At 45.3% G+C, this 24024-nt stretch overlaps 1 protein-coding gene across 4 annotated transcripts in view; it reads left to right on the top strand.

Annotated features, from left to right (window-relative positions):
- STAT5B (signal transducer and activator of transcription 5B) overlaps positions 1–24024 on the top strand; it is a 68986-nt gene that overhangs the window by 36723 nt on the left and 8239 nt on the right. For 2 of the 4 annotated variants that reach the window (XM_078065744.1, XM_036066650.2), the window contains 14 exons: positions 6918–7054; positions 10069–10225; positions 11662–11751; positions 12667–12841; positions 15738–15868; positions 16138–16289; positions 16750–16905; positions 17338–17517; positions 17909–17996; positions 18075–18197; positions 18769–18861; positions 21389–21595; positions 22405–22499; positions 22602–22732. In XM_078065744.1, coding sequence (XP_077921870.1) covers positions 6927–7054; positions 10069–10225; positions 11662–11751; positions 12667–12841; positions 15738–15868; positions 16138–16289; positions 16750–16905; positions 17338–17517; positions 17909–17996; positions 18075–18197; positions 18769–18861; positions 21389–21595; positions 22405–22499; positions 22602–22732 — 1906 coding nt within the window. In that variant the 5' untranslated portion in view covers positions 6918–6926. Of the gene's footprint in view, positions 1–6917; positions 7055–9802; positions 9991–10068; positions 10226–11661; positions 11752–12666; positions 12842–15737; positions 15869–16137; positions 16290–16749; positions 16906–17337; positions 17518–17908; positions 17997–18074; positions 18198–18768; positions 18862–21388; positions 21596–22404; positions 22500–22601; positions 22733–24024 lie in introns of those variants that run through there. The other 2 variants (XM_078065745.1, XM_078065746.1) reach the window with 2 other exon arrangements.

Raw genomic sequence — 24024 nt, 5'->3', positions numbered from 1 at the left:
AGACGCTTAACGACTGAGCCACCCAGGCGCCCCTGAAATTTTATTTTTTATTATTTTTTAAAAGATTTTATTTATTTATTTGACACAGAGAGCACAAGTAGGCAGAGCGGCAGGCAGAGGGAGAGGGGGAAGCAGACTTCCCGCTGAGCAGGGAGCCTGATGTGGGGCTCCATCCCAGGACCCTGGGATCATGACCTGAGCTGAAGGCAGATGCTTAATGACTGAGCCACCCAGGCGCCCCTGAAATTTATTTTTGTTTATTGGATGAATCAAAATATTTGTTAATAATTCATACTTTAATTAGTAGGAGTCAGTTGTGTCCTTGGAAGGAATAGGAAAAGGTACAGCTCCCTGCTGGCTTGGTCTTCTCTGTCAGAAGGGCACATTGGAATGGATGTTCTTTTTTTTTTTTTTCTTTTAAAGTTTAGTATACTTAGACAGTCTTTCTCTTGTTATACTACCCTTCACAATTCTTGGCTCTCTCAGAAATGCGAGAACAGCCCTCCCAGTGCTTTCCCACCACCCCCCATCCATTCTCATCTATAGAAGTCCGTCTGCCAGTTAAATTGACTAAGAAATTGGAATTCCATCTTTTAAAAGGAAGGTAAAGTTTATACTGCAGGATATTGGTTAAGGAGAGGGTAGCAAGAGCTCTTTATGGAGGGTTGACTTTGGAAAGGTTTATTGAAGTGAGTTAAAATTGGAGATGGGGAGAAGAAAGCCAACTTTGTAAGTTTAAGGTTGTAAAAGAATAATATTGAACAATTATGATGGACCAGGCACTGTTTTAAGCATTTATACAGATTAACTTATTTTTTACAACAACTCCCCAAGGGTCGTATTATTAGTACCATTTTACAAATAAGGAAACTGAGGCACAAAGGTGTAAGAGGTTAAATCGTATAGAACTCTATGTAGGTGAGTTCACCATTGTCTCCAAAAGTCTAACCTCATTTTAGAGACTTTGGTCCTAGGGTGTGATGGGATGGGGTGGTGGTTGTGGTTGAATGGAAAGTAGGAATTACAAAATGCTTTATTTATTTTTTTTAAGATTTTATTTATTTATTTGAGAGAAAGAAACAGATAGTGACAGAGATAGCGAGAGAGCATAAGCGGGGAGGAGAGGGAGAAGCAGTCTCCCACTGAGCAGGGAGCCCGACTGGGATCATGACCTGAGCCAAAGGCAGACACTTAACTGACTGAGCCACCCAGGTGCCCCCAAAATGCTTTAAATTATGCGCATGAGTCCAGTGAAACAAATCACTACACACATTTTAAACCCCCCACTCCCGCCCCGAGCTAGTTAGCATATATGCGTTGGGAGCTTTCTGTTGTCATGTACTCTATACTTCCCCCTCAGTTTAACTATGCTATGACTTTGGCCACAGTGTTCTAGAAATCTTCAGAGAGAGAGATGTTTTTCTTTTTCTTTTTTTTAAGATTTTATTTATTTATTTATTAGAGAGCAGGAGCAGGAGGAGGAGCAGAGGAAGAGGGAGAGGGGCAAGCAGACTCGCCGCTGAACAGGGAGCCTGATGCGGGGCTTGATCCCTGGACCCTGAGATCATGACTGGAGCCGAAGTTAGATGTTTAACTGGCAGAGCCACCCAGGCGCCCCTAGAGTGATGTTTTTCTTGACAAAGGTTTATATTTTACTTTTAAAAGGGAAAGCATCTAATAAAAAGGTATCTATTATTGAGACAAGAATATTCCTAAATCCCACCCACTCCTACCATTTATTTGTTAGTGGACATTCATTTTTATAGTTTTCAATAAGCCTGTAACATTATACGCTTAGAATTTGGAGCTTTTTTTTTTTTTTAATTTTTTTATTGTTATGTTAATCCCCATACATTACATCATTAGTTTTAGATATAGTGTTCCATGATTCATTGTTTGTGCATAACACCCAGTGCTCCATGCAGAACGTGCCCTCCTCAATACCCATCACCAGGCTAACCCATCCTCCCACCCCCCTCCCCTCTAGAACCCTCAGTTTGTTTTTCAGAGTTAGAATTTGGAGCTTTTTTTTTTTTTTTTTTTTTTTTTTTTTTTAAAGATTTATTTGACAGAGTGAGAGATAGCGAGAGCAGGAACACAAGCAGGGGGAGTGGGAGAGGGAGAAGCAGGCTTCCTGCCGAGCAGGGAGCCCGATGTGGGACTCGATCCCAGGACCCTGGGATCATGACCTGAGCCGAAGGCAGACGCTTAACGACTGAGCCACCCAGGCGCCCCTGGAGCTTTTTTAAAACAAGTGCCTGAAGGTCTGTTTTATTTGAGACTCCTAGGATTTATCCAGATATATAAGGTTGATTTCAGCACCTTGGGCTTTAGAAAGTACATTTGGCATCCAAGGCTGGTTTAGGTTGTTTGGAATGCTTATGAATACTAAGAATGCAACTAAGCAAAGCTCAGCTGGTTCTCATCTTTGGCTAAAAATAAGATTGTGCATCCATTTCCCAGTCTTTAGAGAAGCCCCTGTGAAGATTTACCAAAGATACAAACCACTTCCTTGTCAGAACATCATGCATTGAAGATGGAGCTGCCTGTAAATAAGCAAAAGAAAGTGTGTATTGAGGACAAAGGTGCAGTTACTACGTATGTGGAGTAGTATTCAATGGCAGGATAAATACAAATGCGAAAGGACAGGGACCCAGCTCATGCCAGGTGTAGGCATAGCTTAATAATGGGTGTGAAGAGTTTGGGCATGTACAAGGGAAAGTACTAGTTAGTTAGGTTCTCGCTTCTATTGATGCAATGGGGGTGGGGTGGTTTTTTTCTCCAAATTACATGTTTTCAATTGTTACATGATAATTTCAGTAACTCATTTCATGTTCCATATGTATATAATTCTTAGTTAAAAACTAAAAGTAAAATGATTCTGTATTATTTACTGTACTCTTTTTATTTTTTACATTTTTGACTAGTAGTAGGTAAAATCTACTTTCCAGCTCTATCAAAGCATTTTTTTGTAGTGAAGTTAAAATAATTTGTGTTTTTCAAAATAAGGTGGTTACCACCTTATATTTACCAGCTGTTATTCCTCAAATGGCATTTTAGAAAATAACTATTACAACATGTTCATATTTAGAACCATAAAAAATATTCTGACAGATTCTAAGAGTTCAGCATTTCACTCTTTGTTAAAACTAAAAACTAGTAATAAAAGTTAAGACAAAATAATGTGATTTTTTTTTTTTTAAGATTTTATTTATTTGACAGAGACACAGCAAGAGAGGGAACACAAGCAGTGGGGAGTGGGAGAGGGAGAAGCAGGCCTCCCGCGGAGCAAGGAGCCCGATGCGGGCCTCAAACCCAGGACCCTGGGACCACGACCTTAGCTGAAGGCAGACGCTTAATGACTGAGCCACCCAGGCACCCCTTTTTAAAAGATTTTTATTTATTTATTTGACAGACCCAGCAAGAGAGGGCACAGAAGCAGGGGGAGTGGGAGAGGGAGAAGCAGGCTTCCCGCTGAGCAGGGAGCCCGATGCGGGGCTCAATCCCAGGACCCTGGGACCATGACCTGAGCCAAAGACAGACGCTTAATGACTGAGCCACCCAGGCGCCCCAGTGTGACTTTTTTTTTTAAGATTTATTTATTAGAGAGAGAGCGTGCATGTGTGTGCGTGAACTGGGGGAGGGGCAGGAGGAGAGGGAGAGAGAACCCCAAGCAGACTCTGCACTGAGCATAGAGCCTGTCATGGGGCTCGATCCCATGGCCCATAAGATCATGACCTGAGCTGAAACCAAGAGTCAGATGCTTAACCAACTGAGCCACCTAGGGGCCCCATATATGTGGCATATTACCATAGTACTTCTTTTTTAAAGCAATATTAGACACCTGTAATATGCTCAACCAGCAGGACATGTGAAATATTTACCAAATATGTATTTAGTCACTAGCAAATATGTTTTGATTACTTACTTACCATGGTAAGCCACTGTACTAGGTAGGCATTAGGGACACAGTAGTAAATAAATGTGCTCTTAGAGTTCTTAGAGTTCAGTGGGGGGAGATAAACAAAAACAAATTAATAAAAACTAAAAGGAAAAATTGCAAATTGTGGCATATGTTATTTTTTTTAAAGATTTTATTTATTTGGGGCGCCTGGGTGGCTCAGACGTTAAGCGTCTGCCTTCGGCTCAGGTCATGATCCCTGAGTCCTGGGATTGAGCCCCGCATCGGGCTCCCCGCTCCGTGGGAAGCCTGCTTCTCCCTCTCCCACTCCCCCTGCTTGTGTTCCCTCTCTCGCTGTCTCTGTCTGTCAAATAAATAAAATCTTTAAAAAAAAAAAAAAGATTGTATTTATTTATTTGAGAGAGTGAGTGAGAGAGCACGAGTGGGGGGAGGAGCAGAGAGAGAGGGAGAAGCAGACTCCTTGCTGAGTGGGGGAGCCCAGCCTGGACACAAGGCTCCATCCTAGGACTCCGGGATCATGACCTGAGCCAAAGGCAGCCACTTAACAACTGAGCCACCCAGGCGCCTTGTGGCATATGTTATTAAGGAACAAATAGAATATTGTTAATACAGACTCATCCAAATTATAAAATCTGTTCCATTTTCTTGCTTTGGTATTTCATACTTATATTTTCATACTCCATAACTTTGAAAAGACCTGATGGATTTGACCAAATTGTGTGTATACATTTATTTATTCAACATCAATAAAAAATTTACAGAATGCTTATGTGCCAGGCACTGTTCTAGGCCCAAGAGAAAGAGTGAACAAAACAAAGTCATTGTGTTCATGGTGATTTTACCCTAGTGAGAAGTCAGTAAACAAATATATGATAAATGTCAGGAAGTGATAAATGATGTGAAGAAAAGTCAAGTAGACCAAGAGGTTACAATGTGACCAGAATACAATTCTTTGCATGGACTGAGGGGTCTCTGAGGAGATAAACGTTTTCCCACAATTTTCCTTCTTTTGTCTCTTGGGTCAATTCAGTTAATGAATGCAGGATTCAAGACAATTTTTGTATCTTTTGGTATTGTTCATATAATCATTAAAACAGCTATGGTGAGGTCCTACTTCTTTCCAATTCCTTACCACTAAAAAAGATGAATGCCTGAATTATGTTCTTCATTCCTTCATTGCTCTTCCATACACTTAACTGCTTAAGCATCTCCACCCACCCATCCATCCTTTTACCTTTTATCCAAAAAAACATGCCTTGTATCTGTTCCAATTTTCCAAAATCTTGGGATATGATTCATTTAATTAAAAATTATATTGTACAATTAAATGTCTTCCAGATGTTAGGTTATAACGTGCGATTGCTTCTGGAGAGAGTTCTTTTAGCCAAGCCTCTCTCCTAGTAAATTCTCAGCCATTGAAATTTGATGTTTTGGATGATCTTACAGTGATCGCAGCCTTAATGCCCAAAAGCCCTAAATAAAATTGTACACTGCTCAAGTGTTCTATAGCATAGCACAAGTCTAAAATAGGTAACTGGCACCCACCCCATACCTCATTGTTGGCTAACTGACTTGTCCCATAAATAGCTCAGTGTTACACGATCGGACAACTACAACTAACAGAAGGGATTTTTGTTTCCCAACACACATGTGTAGTCTTTGGTAGTCCACAAAATCAAGACCTGATTCACTGAACCCTAATCGTAACATAGTTAAGAGACTGGTGCAAATCGGTAGCCAAATCATTTTGGATGGTTTTCAAGTTAGCCCTGCCTTCCACCAAATTTTACATTATGGATCCTAGTGTTAGAATAAGATTCAGTTTTTGTACCCTCTGTGTACATGAAAGTAATGTTGCTGCCACAATCAGGTTGATCCCAGAGAGTTTCTGCCAACTAAATTAAAAATTCTCAGGTAAATCTGAGAAGGCATCATGGTAGTTTTATAAAACTTTTTCTAGAATCAAGAGCATTTTTTTTTTTAAAGATTTTATTTATTTATTTGACAGAGAGAGACACAGCGAGAGAGGGAATACAAGCAGGGGGAGTGGGAGAGGGAGAAGCAGGCTTCCCGCGGAGCAGGGAGCCCGATGCGGGACTCGATCCCAGGACCCTGGGATCATGATCTGAGCCAAAGGGAGATGCTCAACCGACTGAGCCACCCAAGGGTCCCTGTCAGAGAGATTTTTAAATACTGTAATTTAACAGAAGATTGCTTCATAAATTCCTTAGCAGTAACTCAGAAGGTGAAACTTGGGGCATTTTTCCAGATAAATCTATGCCCTTCGTGTGTAAAGCATTGCAGCTTAGGTAACTGGAAATAATACATAGGGTTCAATTCATGTTTTAAATATTTTCACTTTTCTTTTACTGGGTCTTTTTCAAAATGGCAGCACGTTTATTGCATTTCTAGTCAAAATACAAATCTAAAACAAGTGCTTTTTTTAATAGATTTTATTTATTTATTTGAGAGAGAAAGAGCACAAACGGGGAGCGGCAGGCAGAGGGAGAAGCCGGGAGCCCAATGCGGGACTCAATCCCAGGACCCTGGGATCATGACCTGAGCCACCCAGGCACCCTAAAACAAGTGATTTTTTAAAAAATTCCTGTGCTAATTATCTTACTGTTAAAATGCTCCTTATTGTTACTTCAGGTTTGGCACAAAAGTAAATATGTCTGTGATATCAGAGTTATAGGCAGTTCTTCCCCTAATTCTGGCTTTGTACTTTTACTCGTAGGATTTCAGTATGTTTTACAGTCGGCGCTTCATAGACCAAGTTATATACCTTTCCATGGCCACACTGAATGTGTACATTTTGAAACATTTTAAAGCTAAAATTCAGTTCCAGAATACTGATCTTTATTCTACCAAGAAGGGCTTAAAAGCATTAAAAGCATTTATCTCTAGGTTTTTTAATTGTGAATATTTATTCTAGTGGATTTAAAGGGGGATAAAAAAAAAACCCCACCCAAACCACTAATCGTTTGTTTAACAGATTAAAACCATGGCTGTGTGGATACAAGCCCAGCAACTCCAAGGCGATGCTCTTCATCAAATGCAAGCATTGTATGGTCAGCATTTCCCCATTGAGGTGCGACATTATTTATCCCAGTGGATCGAAAGCCAAGCTTGGTAAGTGAACACAGTTTTTTCTATCATATTTAGTGAAGCACAAGCATATTGAAGTTTGATTGGAAGGATAACATGATGGAGGCTTTAAAAATTGTACATTTTTAAAAATTTATTATTTTTTAAAAGATTTTCTCTTATTTTTTATTTATTTGACAGAGAGAGACAGCGAGAGGGAACACAAGCAGGGGGAGTGGGAGAGGGAGAAGCAGGCTTCCCGCTGAGCAGGGAGCCCGATGCGGGGCTCGATCCCAGGACCCTGGGACCATGACCAGAGCCAAAGGCAGACACTTAACGACTGAGCCACCCAGACTCCCTAAAGTTGTACATTTTTAAAAAATGATGTGATGCAGGTTAAAAGTTATTTAACCCTAGCTTAGATTTTAGGGAGATGGAATAACTCTTGGGATTTTTAAAATAGGATTTTTTCCTATTTTATTTTATTTTTTCCTATTTCCCTTTAATAGTAAATTCTGGCTAAAAGCATTAGATCATTGCTGCTAATAAAGAAAAGTTGAAAAATATGTTTTGAGTGCCTATAAGGTGTAGAATTCATATGAACAGAGTAAAGCCCTTATTTGTCCACAAAGAATTTAGTGCTTGGTGGGGCAGCTAAGGTATGCATATGCATATCATTTAATAAAATGTATTATTAACAAAGTTAACAATGGAGACATTGGTGTTTTTAAATTTATATATACACATAAAGACCAAAAGACAATACACCAAAATATTAACAATAATTACGTTCTTGGTGGCAGATTTAACAAGCGTGTTTTTACTTTTATTTTCCAAATTGCTGTTTGGAAATATACTCAGAAGGAAAATTATTTTTAAATTCTTTCAGAGTATAATGCAGTAGATTGACAACAGAGCTTTTGAATGGACATTACTGTGCACCAGGCTCAGGGCCTGCTCTGCTCAGGGCCTGGGAGCATGTTGGGTGGCCAGCAGCCTGTCCTTCTGATCGGACAGGCTCATCAGCTGCTTCAGGCCTCCATGGGGCTGGGGGGGCGGACAGGGCAGGGTCCACCCCAGCAGAGCCCAGGACCGGCGGCTGCTCTGCGACCGTCCGAGCAGGCCTGTGTACCTGTTAGGAAGGCCACCTTGCGGTAGTCGCAGTTGCGTGTTAGTAGCAGATTTCTGGTCAGAAGCTAGGGAGCACCAAAGGAAGGCAATTTTCTGGGCAATTAAAAAAAAAATCTCAGCCTCGTGTAATGAAGTGAGAAAAAAAACCAAGCTAAACATAAGCACATCAGCTGCACCTTGCTTAGCGCTTTTCCATTTCTTTTTCATTTTATTTTCTGTTTTAATGATTTGGAGAGTTCAGAAAAACATCAGTAGGAAATTTCTGGTGATTTAAATTTTCATTTAGTAGATTCCCCATGTAGTTTCTTACCAAACGAATGTTAAAGGACTTGTGTTGATATCAAGGAAAACCTGAATTTTATTTAGCTTGGTTTTCTTAAGAACATAAAGATTTTAATTTAAAAAGATGTTCAGTTCTTCATGTTTAAGCTAAGAAAGCCTTTTTTTTCCTTTTTAAGTAGAGAATTAAGTTTTCAAGTGCCAGAACCAGTACTTGATTTCCGTGAGTTTTGCACAGACTGGATCTTCTCAAGAGTGGGTTCCTCAGATGAGGAGCATTAATGCCAGTGGAAACAGAGGTGCAGGGCTGCCCTTCATTCCTCCCAGGCTTTTATTTAATACATACTTTATTTAGTACAGAGAGGATACATATTTAAAATTTGGCTTTCTCTACTACCTTCTCAGAGTACAGATGTGGGCATATTATTGCTGAACTACATTATCATCTGTTTTGGCACACCTGCTTGTGCCTTTGTTTGAAATTAGTTGCTAACTGACTTCAGGGGTGTAGAGGTGCAGCCTTTTAGCTACCACTAGATCTCTTGTTTGGCTCCCGACCCGGTCAGCAGTAATTGAATGTTATTTCAATCTGACAGCTGTTTGGTTTCTTCAGTGAGCTGAGTTAAGCAATTTAATACTGCCCAATAGAAATTGTTGCCTAAATTGTTTGAAAAAAGAGAGTTGGTGAGGGGAGTGGGGGAAGGAGGGAAGGAAGGAATAAAGAAGAGAAGGAAAAGAGGGAGGGAAACTATCCAACCCTCTTGTCACCAGTTTAGTGGCTCTGAATTAATACCAAGTCCGTAGAGTGGTTTCTCTGCATCACTGGAAGAGTTAGCCTACAGGTCCCAGATCTGCAACCAGTAATTTGTATAAATACTTGCAGGCACCTTCTGTCTTAATATCTCATTTCCAGGGTTCCTTAGAAATAGCAGTAAGTGTGTTCCACCTGTCTTTACTTAAGAAATACTCTGTGAGGGGCGCCTGGGTAGCTCAGACGGTTGTGCATCTGTCTCTGGCTCAGGTCATGATCTCAGGGTCCTGGGATCGGTGGCATCCGGCTCCCGGCTCGGTGGGGAGTCTCCTTCTCCCTCTGCCTCTGCCTCTGCCCCTGCTTGTGCTCACTCTGTCTCTCTTTCTCTCTCTCTCTTAAATGAATAAATAAAATCTTTATTAAAAAAAGAAAAGAAAAAAGAAATACTCTGTGAAATTAGCAACACACAGAACTAGTCAAGGCTGGAAAAAGCATGTAGAACATTCTTGACCTTGTGCCCCCTTTCAACCCTTGAGGGGTAACTATAAATAGGAGGTTATCAGAGCCCTTGTTTCCTTCAGAGTACACGAAGCACTTTCCTTTTCCCTTCATTTCTAGAAGCAGATAGCATAAGCACCAGAGCAAGTCAGTAGAAGGAAGGAGAAACGGCAGTACATTGTAAAAAAAGGAAATATACAGTCCACTAAGCTAATTAGTGGGTTAGGGATAGATTAATGTAGGCATCTAGTCAGTTTGAATTGGACTGTTCCCTAAAATTTGCAGTGAGCATTATGAAGAAATCACTTCAGCTAAAGAAAAGGTTTGATGGGTTGAAGCTGCATTTATACGGGCTCGTGTGCATGTATGTATACATATGTGTGTAATTTTTTTCCCCTAGGGACTCAATAGATCTTGATAATCCACAGGAGAACATTAAGGCCACCCAGCTCCTGGAGGGCCTGGTGCAGGAGCTGCAGAAGAAGGCGGAGCACCAAGTCGGGGAAGATGGGTTCTTACTGAAGATCAAGCTGGGGCACTATGCCACGCAGCTCCAGGTGGGTGTGAATGCCGGGTCACACTTAATCCTTTTCCCTAGGAGAGACTCTTCATTTAGTACTTCCCTGGAGCTTTTCTTTCTCTGCTTCAACCCAGTGTTGTTGACTTAACCTGTTAGGTGTAAAAAGTTCTTATTGTCTGGCTTTGTGATTGTAGCCTTTTATTTTTAAACTTTTTATTTGAAAACAAGTTTGTAGGAAGTTGCAGGATTGATGCAAAGAACCCCTACATATGCCCAGATCCACCCATTGTTAATATTTGCTTTATCATATTCTGTCTCTCTACACACACATTTTTGTCACTTGAGAGTAAGTTGCGTACATCATGTCCCTTTGCCCCTAAGTACTTCAGTGTGCATTTTCTCTACATGGTTATAGTACAGTTTTCAACTTCAGTACGTGTCACATTGACAAAACACTGTTAGGTAATCATATCTATATTTCCATTTTGTCAGCTGACTCAATAATATCCTTTATGTCATTTTTTTTTTCCTTCAGCCCAGGACCACATATTGCATCTGGTTATCATGTCTCTTTAATCGTCTTTAATCTGGAACTGTTTCAACCTTTGTCTTTCATTACATTGGCTTTTTTTTTTTAAGATTTTATTTATTATTATTTTTTAAGATTTTATTTATTTATTTGACAGAGAGAGAGAGATAGCGAGAGAGGGAACACAAGCAGGGGGAGTGGGAGAGGGAGAAGCAGGCTTCTGGCAGAGTAGGGAGCCCGATGCGGGGCTCGATCCCAGGACCTTGGGATCATGACCTGAGCCAAAGGCAGTCGCTCAATGACTGAGCCACCCAGGCGCCCCTAAGATTTTATTTTTAAGTAAGTTCTACACCCAGTGTGGGGCTTGAACTCAACCTGAGATCAAGAGTTGCATGCTCCACCAACTGAGTCAGCCAGGTGCCCCTGCCTTGAAATTTTAAAATAATTCAGCTCATCTATTTTTAAAGATAAAATGGGTTTGTGTGATGTCTCCTCCTCATTAGATTCAGGTTACACATCCCTGATCAGAATTTTGAGTAAGTGATGTTGTGTCCTTCTCAGGATATCACATCTGGAGACATACACCATCCATGTTCCCTGCATTGGTGGTAGTAATTTTGATTACTCAGTCAAGGTGGAGTCCAATTTCTCCTGATGTGGTCCTTTTGAAATTTATGTATCCTTTTTCTAGGAATGATGCCCTAGTACTTTAGGCATATTAAGAGGCAAGAAGTAAAATGATCTTACCTTCTCATTGTAATTGGGTTTCCTATGACATACTTTTCTTGCCCCCACTAGTATTAGAGGAGCAGCATTGCTTGTGATTATGCCGTCGTGTCTCCAGGAGTCTCCTCCATCATAAAATCTTACCCCTGCTCTGAGGTAGGGTTAGGCCCTATAACATGGTGTGGGACAAAGTGATGTCTGCTGTTGGATTCTTTCAGAACACGTACGACCGCTGTCCCATGGAGCTGGTCCGCTGCATCCGACATATTCTGTACAATGAACAGAGGCTGGTGCGAGAAGCCAACAATGTGAGTGTCCTATGGTGTGGAGAGGAGCTGGGAAGTCCTTCTCTCTGGACCCAGATTTCTTAAGATAATTCAATGTGCATCTGTTGGTGTCTCTATAAACAGAGCACAAAACAGGGGCACAAAAGTAATTAGAATGGTCTCTGATCTTATTGATCCATAACCTTGATGAGATTATCACCACAAAACAATGTGGACAAGTGCAAAATAATTTAACCCCAACTGAATGGTTTTTGAGTAAAGGCATGCTCATATTCAGGTGAGATTACTTAAGAAGGATTTCTGCTGAGCCCCCTTTCAGCCAAGTGTTGAGGGAATGGCTGAGACCAGGTCACTTAAATGGCTGGATCCATAAAAGACTTGTTGATGCCTCCCCTGTAACTTCATTTTGGGGTCTCCAGGATGCTGTCTGTGAGAGGTTCAGCTTCTTCCCTCAGTTACGAGAAGGTCTTGAGTGAGGACACGGATGATGTGTGTTCACGCAGCCTTGTTACACGCTGTGTCCCCAGCACTTCACATGGTCCATGGCATTGGATCGGTGAACGAATGTGGAATGAAGGGGTCATCATCTTTAGTAGGCAAACCCAGGTCACTCCTGGATGTGTTGAGTTCTAGTCTCTCCGAAGAGAGCTTAGGTGGACCCTGTTTGGGCAACTCAGGTGGAGGCCAGAGCTACAACAGAAATTTCTGCTGTGCTTTATGAAGTTGTCCTAATCTGCCAGCTCACCTGTTTCCCCTCCTTCTTTCCAACTCCACACCAATTCTGGTAAATGACTATCCTTCCAACACAAGTTACCCATCTTACTCTAGATTTGGAGTTTGGGGTCTGTAGTATTCGTGTTCCCCAAAGACTGAGGTTGCCTTCCATCCTCACTGCTCAGCTCACTGCCACCTGCACTCTCCCCAATCTGTTTCCAGGGTACTTCTCCAGTTGGAAGTCTTGCTGACACCATGTCCCAGAAGCACCTCCAGATCAACCAGACGTTTGAGGAGCTGCGACTGGTCACACAGGACACAGAGAATGAACTGAAGAAGCTTCAGCAGACTCAAGAGTATTTCATCATCCAATATCAGGAGAGCCTGAGGATCCAGGGTGAGGCTCGGGCGGCCTGGGCAGTGTATGTCATGAGGGCTAGAAGGAAGTTCAGGTCAGATTGGAAGAGAACCGGGTTTCTGTTCAGAGGCACTCCCCCTTCTCTGGAGTAGCAGGAATTTGCACTAACTTTGGGGCAGGGAGGAGGAGGCTTAGGAAGGGGAGAGGTCACAAGCTTGCCTTTGGGGAATGTGGGTCTCACTCAGGGTTCCCACACCCAGGGAGCTCCTGGTCTGTTGGGGATGACATTTCCTCCTGTGGGAAGAAGCTCATGGTCTAGTAAAAAACACTTTTGTATATAATTGGTGTTTCATAAATGCTGCTTTACTGAAATGTTAAATTCTCTATGCAGGCAAAGTATAAGGGCTAAGGGCTGTGTTTATGATGACAAATGTTTAATGTTTTTTGTGCGGTTATTCAGAGAGGTTGTCCTGGCACAGTGCATGCTAACGTGCCTCCCTTAGCCCTTATGGACAAAGCTCCCCTTCCTTGTGTAAATCCTGCAAGGTACTTGGGTACTGAAAACTTCAGCGTGAGGTTATGGAGCCCCACCGGTGCCCCGTATTGACCTTGTAAGAATTTGACAGGGTGACTTTAATTAATTTCTCTCTCCCTGCCAGCATGCCCAGCTGAGAATCTCAGAAAAGCCTCTACTTGATCAACTGGCTACAGACACATACTCACCTGTACACAAGTGCTCCTCTAATCCCATGCATGCGGCTCACACTTACAGCTGTATAGATGTTATTTATTAATCACTCCAGCTTCCTCACTAGAATATAAATTCATTGAGAAGGGATTGTGCCTTCTATCTCTGTACCCTGAGGCTGGCACATTGCCAGAATCATAGTAGGTGTTGAGTAAATGTTGGTGGGATGATTCTAGCATGTTTTCCTCTGAATCCATCTTGGACTGACCCCAGAGAAAGGGTGGCCCTCTTCCTAGATTAGGGAACAGGAGAATTTAGGCTGTTAGTTCTTTTTTTTCTTTTTTTAAGATTTTATTTATTTATTTGAGAGAGAGAGAGAATGAGGTAGGGGAGGAGCAGAGGGAGACGGAAAAGCTGACTCCCCACTGAGCACAGAGCCTGACCCGAGGCTCGATCCCAGGACCCAGAGATCATGACCTGAGCAGAAGTCACACGCTCTCCTCCAGGCTGTCAGTTCCGCCCCAAGCCTTTGATGGTTGATAGTACTTCCAGTCCTATTCTTGGGTTTTCTGTTTCCGATTTATGGGTTTGGGTTAGGTTCTGCTTTGGGTTTGTACCCATCATGCAATGTCAGTTCAGTCTCATTTATCAAGTTCACTTATCAGAAACACAGACTATTGTTCTGTTTGTGCAAGAGAAGGCTCAGCTCCCTCCAGTGGAGCAGAGAATTGCCCCACACCTCCTGACCTCCCTCCCAGAAGCTTCTGCAAAGTGCCAGGAGACACGTAGGTGGGTCACTCACATAGGGAGGTGGGGCCCAGGTGGGGAATCACTGGCACCTCCGTGTGGGTGGCAGGATTTCTGAGGTGGCCTCAGGACCACTCTGCTGTGTGCCACGGCTGGACTGTAGTCTTCTCTCTCAGTCCCTGGCCGTGGGATCAGAACCTTGTATTTCCAGTTCTCTTCTAGTGCTGGGCTTTCCCTGGCTGTCAGGAGTTGCTTTAGTCTGTCCCAGCTTGTGTGTCCCTGAGGCAGGGCCTCGGTCGGTGTGACATGGCCCTCGACCACGACAGGCTGGTGCTCGCATCTCCTTGTCTCAGCCCAAGTGAGGACACGGGGATGTTCAGCAAGGTGATGGGCAGGCCGTCATAATCCCAGCACGGAGCATAGTGGTTACCTTTGGAGGCAGGGATGGGTTTGCAAGCAGGGAAGGATGTGCAGGTGACTTTCGCTGCGGCTTCTCAAGCTGGGTTACTGATACACGGGTGTTCCTTGCATCACTCTTTCTACCTTCCCTGGGTCTGAAGTATTTCATAATAGATTTTTTGTAGAAGGGTAAGGAGGCCTCCCTGACTCCCTATTCCTGCCGTGGAGGAGAGTCCCAGTGCTAGTGTGGGGAGAAACTGCCTCCCTCTCCCCCCCTTCTCCGTCTGTGCCTGTCTGTCCCTGTCTGTGCCTCTCTGTCTCCTTCGGTTGGTCAGCTGAGCTCACGGTCACCCGACCTGGACAAACCAACATGTTGGGCCCCCGCCAGCACCTAGAGAAACCCCTTGTTTCAGAGGAGAGGCTGCTGGGCTCCGGGGGCGGGACAGAGCGTGCGGGGCGGGGGCTCCCCCAAGGAGGCCCTGCCGTGTGGGGTGGGACTGAGCAGCTGCTGGTCTCTGTCACCCTTTAACCCGCCCTGGAAGCCCTCCCCAGGAAGGACTAACTCTCACCTAGAGCGCCCGCGTGCCGGGAGGTTCCTTGAGCCTTTTGTGGATCATCACTCCTTACTCCTCAGCGACCCACTGAGGCAGGGGCCGAGACTCTCCCCTTCTGCACATGGGCAGACTGAGGCCCCGAAGAGTGAAATGATTTGCCCGAGTTCCCCCAGTTAGTAAACGGTGAGGGCACACACGGAACCAGGCAGCGAGGCTCTGCGCTGGACCCCCGTGTGGCGTGGGCAGGTCTGGGCGGGCAGCTGTGCAGACTAAGGTGGGAGGGGAGGCCTCGGGGCAGGATCCTCCTCAGCTGTGCCCTCAGGCTTCCATCTGCACACTCCCTGAAGGGGAGATCAAAGTCGAGAGGCCAGGGCCCAGAGCCCGCTCACATCTGGCACCCTTGGCTTCTAGAAGCCCAGGTTGCCGTTGGTCAGATGTTGGGCAGCCCCTTGAGGGTCTTGCCTCCAGAACAGGTGTGTGTGTTCCGCTGGGCTTCGTGCAGGAAGCTGGGAGATGATGATGACAGGTGTCCCGTCCCCTCCTGTAGCTCAGTTTGGCGGGCTGGCCCAGCTGAGTCCCCAGGAGCGGCTGAGCCGGGAGACGGCCCTGCAGCAGAAGCAGGTGTCCCTGGAGGCCTGGCTGCAGCGCGAGGCCCAGACGCTGCAGCAGTACCGCGTGGTAAGTGGCATCTGCGTCCTCCCCTCCCACGCTCGGAGGCCCACATCCCGAGCCGTCCGGGCAGCCCGAGAGAGGGCTAGAGCCAGGGAGAGAGCGGGACCCGGGAGAGCTGGAGGCCAGATCCTTCTTTCCTGTGGGGGGCACGGGAGGCAGAGCAGGTTTGGGAGAGGGGAGGGCCTGTGCCCGGGCCCTGGTCCCCAGCCCTGCCTCCCGAGTGAGGGCTGTTCTCTGGGAGCCCAGAAGGGCCTGCTGTCCCCGCCTGCCTTCAGGAGCTGGCCGAGAAGCACCAGAAGACCCTGCAGCTGCTGCGGAAGCAGCAGACCATCATTCTGGACGATGAGCTGATCCAGTGGAAGCGGCGGCAGCAGCTGGCCGGGAACGGAGGGCCCCCCGAGGGCAGCCTGGACGTGCTGCAGTCCTGGTAATGTGTATGGGGGGCGGCCGGGGGGGCAGGAGCACTGCCACCAGCTGCTCCTGCCGCCGCCCGCGTTTCCCCGAGCAGCCGGCTCGCGCTGGCCCGTAGCAAGGCTTCCTTCACCGGGGCTTCTGGCTCCTGACGCCGACCTGGGGCCCCCATCGTGTGCCACCTGCCCAGGAAGGGAGTCCCTGTGCTGGGGAGGGGGGCAGGGCTGGGTGTGCAGAGCGACCCTCAGGCGGAGTGGAGCCGGGTCAGGGGTGCTGCCCCGCGCCCCCGTGTTCCTGCCAGGCGGGGCGCTCTGTTCTGCTCCGTGGGCAGGAGCGGCAGCTCAGGGGCAGAGCCTGCCAGGGTGAGGGTGGAGCTGGGTCTTGGGGCATGCTCCCCAGACTGGAGCCCCTCGGCCTCGAGCCTGGGGGACGGGGTGACGCCGTTGTCCTCCCGGTGGCCTGGGCCTCCCGTGCAGGTGTGAGAAGTTGGCCGAGATCATCTGGCAGAACCGGCAGCAGATCCGCAGGGCTGAGCACCTCTGTCAGCAGCTGCCCATCGCCGGCCCAGTGGAGGAGATGCTGGCTGAGGTCAATGCCACCATCACAGACATCATCTCAGCCCTGGTGACCAGGTGACTGCTGCCTCCGGCCACGCCCGGCCCCCGGGTGGTTGGCATGGGGGGAGGCAGGGCTGCTTTGCCCACCGGGGTTGCCGCGGGCGGGGGTGGGGGCTCTCGTTGGAGTCCTTGTCTCCTTTGTCTCGGGCCCCCATCCCCCTCTGTCCTCAGTGGCAATGGCTGCTTGGTGTTGACCTTGCCCAGTGTGTGTTGTGGGCGCTCCGCGGACTGCCCTTGTCCCCCCGCAGCCTGTGCCGGCTGCCGAGTCATGTCACTGCCTCCCCTCCCACCACCTCCTCTGACTCTCGGTGGCCTCACTGGGCACAGGAGCTGTGCCGTGTGCCCTTCCTTTGCCTGCTGAGCCCCGGTAGCCTCCCCATGTGGGGGGACCAGGCCCTGTGCCCTGAGCCGGCATCATGTGTGGTCTGGTCACTTGTGTCCCCGCAGCACATTCATCATTGAGAAGCAGCCCCCTCAGGTCCTGAAGACCCAGACCAAGTTTGCAGCGACGGTGCGCCTGCTGGTGGGCGGGAAGCTGAACGTGCACATGAACCCCCCCCAGGTGAAGGCCACCATCATCAGCGAGCAGCAGGCCAAGTCGCTGCTCAAGAACGAGAACACCCGCAAGTACGTGGGCCCTCCCCCTCATGTCTGCCTCTTTCCTCCAGTCCTTACAACAGGATCAAAATGCTCCAGCCTCCTAGGCAGGACTCTGGATGCTGCTATTCATTGTAGGAGCCCCGTTAGACCTTCTGGCCTCTTTTGGATCTCAGAGAAAGAATGGGAGGCCTTCTGTGGGAAAAGTACATGATTTTCATTCATTTAGTAGGAATACATCCGAGAAAATTTCTTTTATGTAATGTATGTTTATATCTTGTATATTTTATGCAACTAACATTTCCTCTAAATGACATCCATTTTTATAACCTTCTTTATTGGGTCCCCCCAATATATTTTCTACCCCACATTTACTGAGACACCGCATGGGTCTAGGGTCGAGTCTCTTTCTGCTCTGCAGTGACTACAGTGGCGAGATCCTGAACAACTGCTGTGTGATGGAGTATCACCAGGCCACCGGCACCCTCAGCGCGCACTTCCGGAACATGGTGAGGATGGGAGAAGAAAAGAACAAATCTTCCCTCGTTGTTTGAGGGGTCTAACCCCTTTATTTGTCTCCTTTGCAGTCCCTGAAACGAATTAAGAGGTCAGACCGTCGTGGAGCAGAGTCAGTGACAGAAGAAAAATTTACAATCCTGTTTGAATCACAGTTCAGTGTTGGTGGAAATGAGCTGGTTTTTCAAGTCAAGGTAAAGCCCTCCCTCAGCTGTGGGATGTTGTGTGTGTGTGCGCGCACGCACTTTGTATCACAAAAGAATTGTTTTGATCACCTAGTGTCTTAACTGTCAGTGGACAGAAAGTGGGAGACGTCATCCTTAAAACTATGTATCTTAGATTCTCTTAAGATCTATAATAACAAGCAATAGCAAGTTGAAACAGCTGGAGATACAGGTAGGAACGACTCAAGGAAACATCACTCTGGATGAATTGAGTAACAGTTATACTAAGTTTAAGACATTTGTTACTTGCTATTTTTTCCTAGAAATATCCCCATACTCTTTCTCTTTTCTCTCTTGTTCTCCATTTGAGAAACTTACTGCATCCTTCAGAAATATCTAAGCCACATCTCTTAAAATATCTAAAATTTCTAAGATTGCACCACTGTGAAGAGTCCCATGATTCCTGGAGCCATTCAGATTTTATATTCAAGTATGACATTTACTGAAACTTGAAGAGAAAATGAGTGTGTTGTAATAAAAAGAAGAGCAAGAGAGGAACGTGTCGCTCTTGGTGCTCAGCCCTTCTCTTTTGTCTTTCTAGACCCTGTCCCTCCCGGTGGTGGTGATCGTGCATGGCAGCCAGGACAACAATGCGACGGCCACCGTTCTCTGGGACAATGCTTTTGCAGAGCCTGTGAGTCGACTCCCTGGGCCTGTGGGTCTCAGGATTTTGATGCTGGTGTCATGAATCTCTTTCATGCGTTCTCCCCCAGAAAAGCATAGAAAAGTGTACTTTCTGGGAGGCAGAGAGCATGTGGAGAATGGAAAGAGCGTAGGCTTGGAGTCCGGCCAAGGGTTAAACTCACGTCCCGCCGTTTCCTCACGTTGTGACTACGGGAACTTCACTTTCTCTCTTTGAGCCTAAGTTTCCCTAAGTGTCTACACCACAGGGATAATAGTGCTCCTTAGCGCTGTTAGAAAGATGAAATTAGGTAACATTCAGGGACACCTGGCTGGCACAGTCAGGAGAGCATGCAAGTCTTGATCTTGGGATCATAAATTCAGGTCCCATTTTGGGCATATAGTTTACTTAAAAAAATAAATGAAATTAGGTAACATACAAAATACAAAATGCTTGTCACCTGGTCAATACTTAGTGAATATTCTTTTGAATCCTTGGGTCAGACCATGAATGGAATTTGGGACTCCAGAAGGTAGACCTATCATGACATTACTTATAGTTTAGCAGTTGCTTCCTGCCATCTTCCCTCCAATAAACGAGGGTGCCATTTAGTCTTTTCCAAATTTTAGGTTCTGTGATTCATGCCAACTCTCATGAAGAGTGAGATGCTTTGTCTAAGGGAATGAATATGATTTTGTGGATTTATGCATCAAATACTATCTGAATACCCCTAGTGTGCACTTGATGAGCATTTTCAAAACATTTCATCAGGAAGAGTTCTAGGTATTACACATTTCCAGGAGCGAGTACTCCATGAAAGCCTGGTAAAAGGTTATGGTTGGTGTTCAGGGTGTAAAAGTATGTCCTCTCACATGACTCTAACGTGAAGAGTCTCACTGAGTTCTCTCAACAGTCCTCTTTACAGAACAATATTTTTGCTGCAAAGGTGAGATTTATAGCAGAAATTCTCCCATGCCCATTCTACAGATCCTGAGTTTGAGGCTTCTCTTAAAACTGTCTGCCTGCAGCATGTCCTGATAAGCCTCCTGGATAGGATTGCCACCTCTCCTCTCATTCCCCTCCCTGCCTGTCCACCGAGCTCATTCCTCATGTCACGTTGGCAGCTCTTGCAACATGTCGTTGCTAAATAAATTGCCTAAATTTAGGCAATGCCTAAATAAATAAGCATTTTTGGCATTTTCAGTTGTGTTCGTGACTAGTGTACATCTTAATGCTCTTTTAAAATAAGTACTTGTGGGGATTTATTCTACAGATATATTTCCGTAAGTGTCAAATGACATCAGTACGTTGCAGCATTGTTTGTAATAGCTAAAGATCACTAGGCTGATACACAGATGTCTGTCTATGGGGGCCTGGCTAACTATAGTATTGTTCTTCCATATTGTGGAATATTTAGCAGCCACAAAAGAACATGTGTTTATGTGCTGATGTAAGGTCTTGCAGATATTAAGTGAAAAAAGGGAGAGGTAGAACATGTGGATTTTTTGCTACCATACATATATATATATCATGACCTGAGCCAAAAATCAAGAGTCAGATGCTTAACCGAGAGAGCCACCCAGGTGCCCCCATTTATATTTTTAAACAGGAAAAGTTATATATATTTCCTGGCATGCATAGATCTCTTTGGAGGCATACACAATAAACTAGGTTATATGCTCAGGGCAGAGGAACCAGGCTGCTGGGACACAGGGTTAAGAAAGCAACTTCAGAGGGCGCCTGGGTGACTCAGCCCATTAAGCGTCTGCCTTAGGCTCAGGTCATGATCCCAGGGTTCTGGGATCGAGCCCCACATCTGGCTCCCTGCTCAGCGGGGAGTCTGCTTCTCCTTTTCCCTCTGCTGCTCTCTCTCAAAATCTTAAAAGACACTTCACTATATACCCTTCTGTGCTTTTAAATTTTATATTATGTGAAGCAATTGCCTATTCCAAAAAAAAATTTTTGTAATAATGAAAAAATAAAATGAAGTACCGTGGCTGATTGGGATGAAACACAGTTTATTAAAAATTCATATTGTAACCTGTTTCTCAATAACAAGTGGTCCAATTCAGTTTCCATCCTTCCACATGACATTTTTTTCACATTGAGCTGGAGTTCAAGGATCACACTTAATGCACACACACGCATGAGTGCACACACAATTCTCTCTGCCTGCAGCTAGAGACCCAGTCTTTCAGATTCCCGTTCCCCTGAGCTTACAGTGTAAGAGCCAGACCTTGGTCACGTTTTGTTTCTATGGCTCTTAGAATGTAGGATTAGACTGGAGGTTCAGCAGTTCATTTACAGAACACCATCGATAGCGCAAGGGTACCTTCTAAGTTGCGTGTGAAGAAGGTAAAATGGAACCTTCTCAATTTCACGGAGCTGCCTATTTCAAAAAAGTTAAAATTTATCCTCAGGCTCAGCAAGACAAATGTTTGTAACTGCATTGAGCCATCAGTGTTTTCATTTTGTGGGTTGAGTGAATATAAATCATGCAACTGTTTTCTCCTAAGATTCTGGCTTCTCTCCGTCTCAGGGCAGGGTGCCGTTCGCCGTCCCCGACAAAGTGCTGTGGTCTCAGCTGTGCGAGGCGCTCAACATGAAATTCAAGGCCGAAGTGCAGAGCACCCGGGGCCTGACCAAGGAGAACCTCGTGTTCCTGGCACAGAAGCTGTTCAACAACAGCAGTGGCCACCTTGAAGACTATAATGGCATGTCCGTGTCCTGGTCCCAGTTCAACAGGGTGAGGGGCCCGCCACCAGCTGCCCTTAGCTCAGTCCCTCCAAACGGGATGCCTTCCAGAGACTTCCTGCCCTGGGCATTTGTTCTTCGTGACTCTAATAAAATGTGCCCGAAGTAATAGAAAGCTCCTGAATAGATGGATAGGCACATACTTCTTATGTAGAAAATTAGGTCTTTGAATATTTAAGTGAACTGGGCTTTGTGTGCAACTAGTGCATTTTTTTTCCTTTATAAAGGAAACAGAGCAAAGCAAATGATAACCTATTTCACAAGAAGTAAAGCTTTTGTGATCAGAAGTCCATGGCTCTTTCCCATGGACTCTCTGATGCTCCCTGCTGTGTAATCCTGCAAGGCCAGGCTACCATGGGACCCTCAGCCCACAAAAGGGAATGCTGACGGAGGAAACCTCTCCTCCAGCATCGGGTAATTGAGATGTCACCCCGTCACATCTTTGACTTTAAACCCAACTTTGTTTCTTTGTGTACACCTCCATCCCCAGGTGTTTTAAATGCCCTACTTCAAAAACAGCAAAGAATGAGTCAGCCCAGATCCAGGTGAAGGTGTTTGTAGCAGGGGCCGCTGGGTTTGGCAATTGCTCTGTTGTATTTTTCCCCTCTTCTCTCTTCCTTCCTCTTCAGTTTTTTGACTATAGGACCTTTTGGTAAAACTCGGACAAGCATGTATATTTGTATGATTCTGACAATGTAGATGTTTGTTTTCCATTTAATTTTTTTCAGTTTAAGTATATGCAGGCAATATTCCAGGTGTTACTCTTGGCGTTCTTGTGTTCACTGTTCTATCTCCAACCAGGAGAATTTACCAGGACGAAATTACACGTTCTGGCAGTGGTTCGATGGTGTGATGGAAGTGTTAAAAAAACATCTCAAGCCTCATTGGAATGATGGGTGAGAACTGTCATTTCCTAAGTCAGCAATAGAGTATGAAGCTCTTTTTTCTGCTGTTAAGACATCACATCTGTTTCTCCTTCTTTGGCCTTTGTGATCCAGGGCTATTTTGGGTTTCGTGAACAAGCAACAGGCCCATGACCTACTCATTAACAAGCCTGATGGGACCTTCCTGCTGAGATTCAGCGACTCTGAAATTGGCGGCATCACCATTGCTTGGAAGTTTGATTCTCGTAAGTTCCCTCCCTTTTTAGAACATACCTTGGGGTGCCTGGGTGGCTCAGATGGTTATGCATTTGCCTTTGGCTCAGGTCATGATCTCTGGGTCCTGGGATCAAGCTCTGCATCAGGCTCCTGGCTCAGCGGGGAGTCTGCTTCTCCCTCTCCCTCTACCCACCCCCTCCCTGTCTCAAATGAATAAATAAAAAATCTTTAAAATATGTATATATACTGGTTATAGTTAGCTGCTTTTGTTGTGAAATTGCTTCAACAAATGACTTATTGAGCACTTATGGGGTCAGTTCTGATGAAGGGCACACAAATGGATCACCATGACGCAGCTGGGGCTGATAAGGCAGCCTGTGTAAAATCATATCATGGGAAACACAGTCACTAATTCTGAGAAACAAACGTGTAACCCTGAAGTGGCTGTCATACAGCATTCTGTCCACAATCTCAGCTGCTTCCCTTTTGAAATGTCCACCTTCTTATTACTGAACCGTGAGCTTATTTCAGTGAAGAATTACTTGGATGAGTTGGGAATCATTAGACTGGAAGTAAGATGCTATTTTAATTATTCCTTTATCCTAATCAACGTAAAGGCATGGCCACTGATTATTTCCACCCAAGAACAGTTCTTTCCTCTGATCCTCACAATAAGATAAGAGTAGCTTGCTAGTTTTTTTGCAACTTAAAGATACTAACAGTTTTTCATAGCTCTCACGCATCCTCTGTGTAACATGGACATGCTTCCTGGCTCTCATATACTTTTGTACAGGGATCAAGGATTGGGGTCAATAAGAACTATTTCTTCTACAGAGGGACTAAAAACCATTTGAACTTGAAACTACCTGAGATCATTGGATCTCTAGGGAAGTGCTATATGCATTACCTGCTTATCTCCCATGGCTTTTATAAACGACTTGAGCTACAACCTGTGGTAATTTGGTCATTTTTTTTTTTTTAAGATTTATTCACATATTGGGGCACCTGGGTGGCTCAATTGGTTAAGTGGCTGCCTTCGGCTCAGGTCATGATCCTGGAGTCCCGGGATCGAGTTCTGCAAGTTCCGCATCGGGCTCCCTGCTCAGCGGGGAGTCTGCTTCTCCCTCTGACCCTCCCCCCCTCTCATGCATGCTCTCTCTCTCTCTCTCTCTCTCTCAAATAAATAAAATCTTTAAAAAAAAAAAGACTTATTCATGTATTTAAGAGAGAGTGGAGAGAGTAGGGGCAGAGGGAGAGGGAGAGAGAACCCCAAGCAGACTCCCGGCTGAGCGTGGAGCCCAAGCCCTGAGATTGTGGACAG

The sequence above is a fragment of the Halichoerus grypus genome, chromosome 2, assembly GCF_964656455.1.
Source record: "Halichoerus grypus chromosome 2, mHalGry1.hap1.1, whole genome shotgun sequence".
In the NCBI taxonomy this organism is placed as follows: Eukaryota; Metazoa; Chordata; class Mammalia; order Carnivora; family Phocidae; genus Halichoerus; species Halichoerus grypus.
This window is presented reverse-complemented; position numbering and strand designations above follow the sequence as displayed.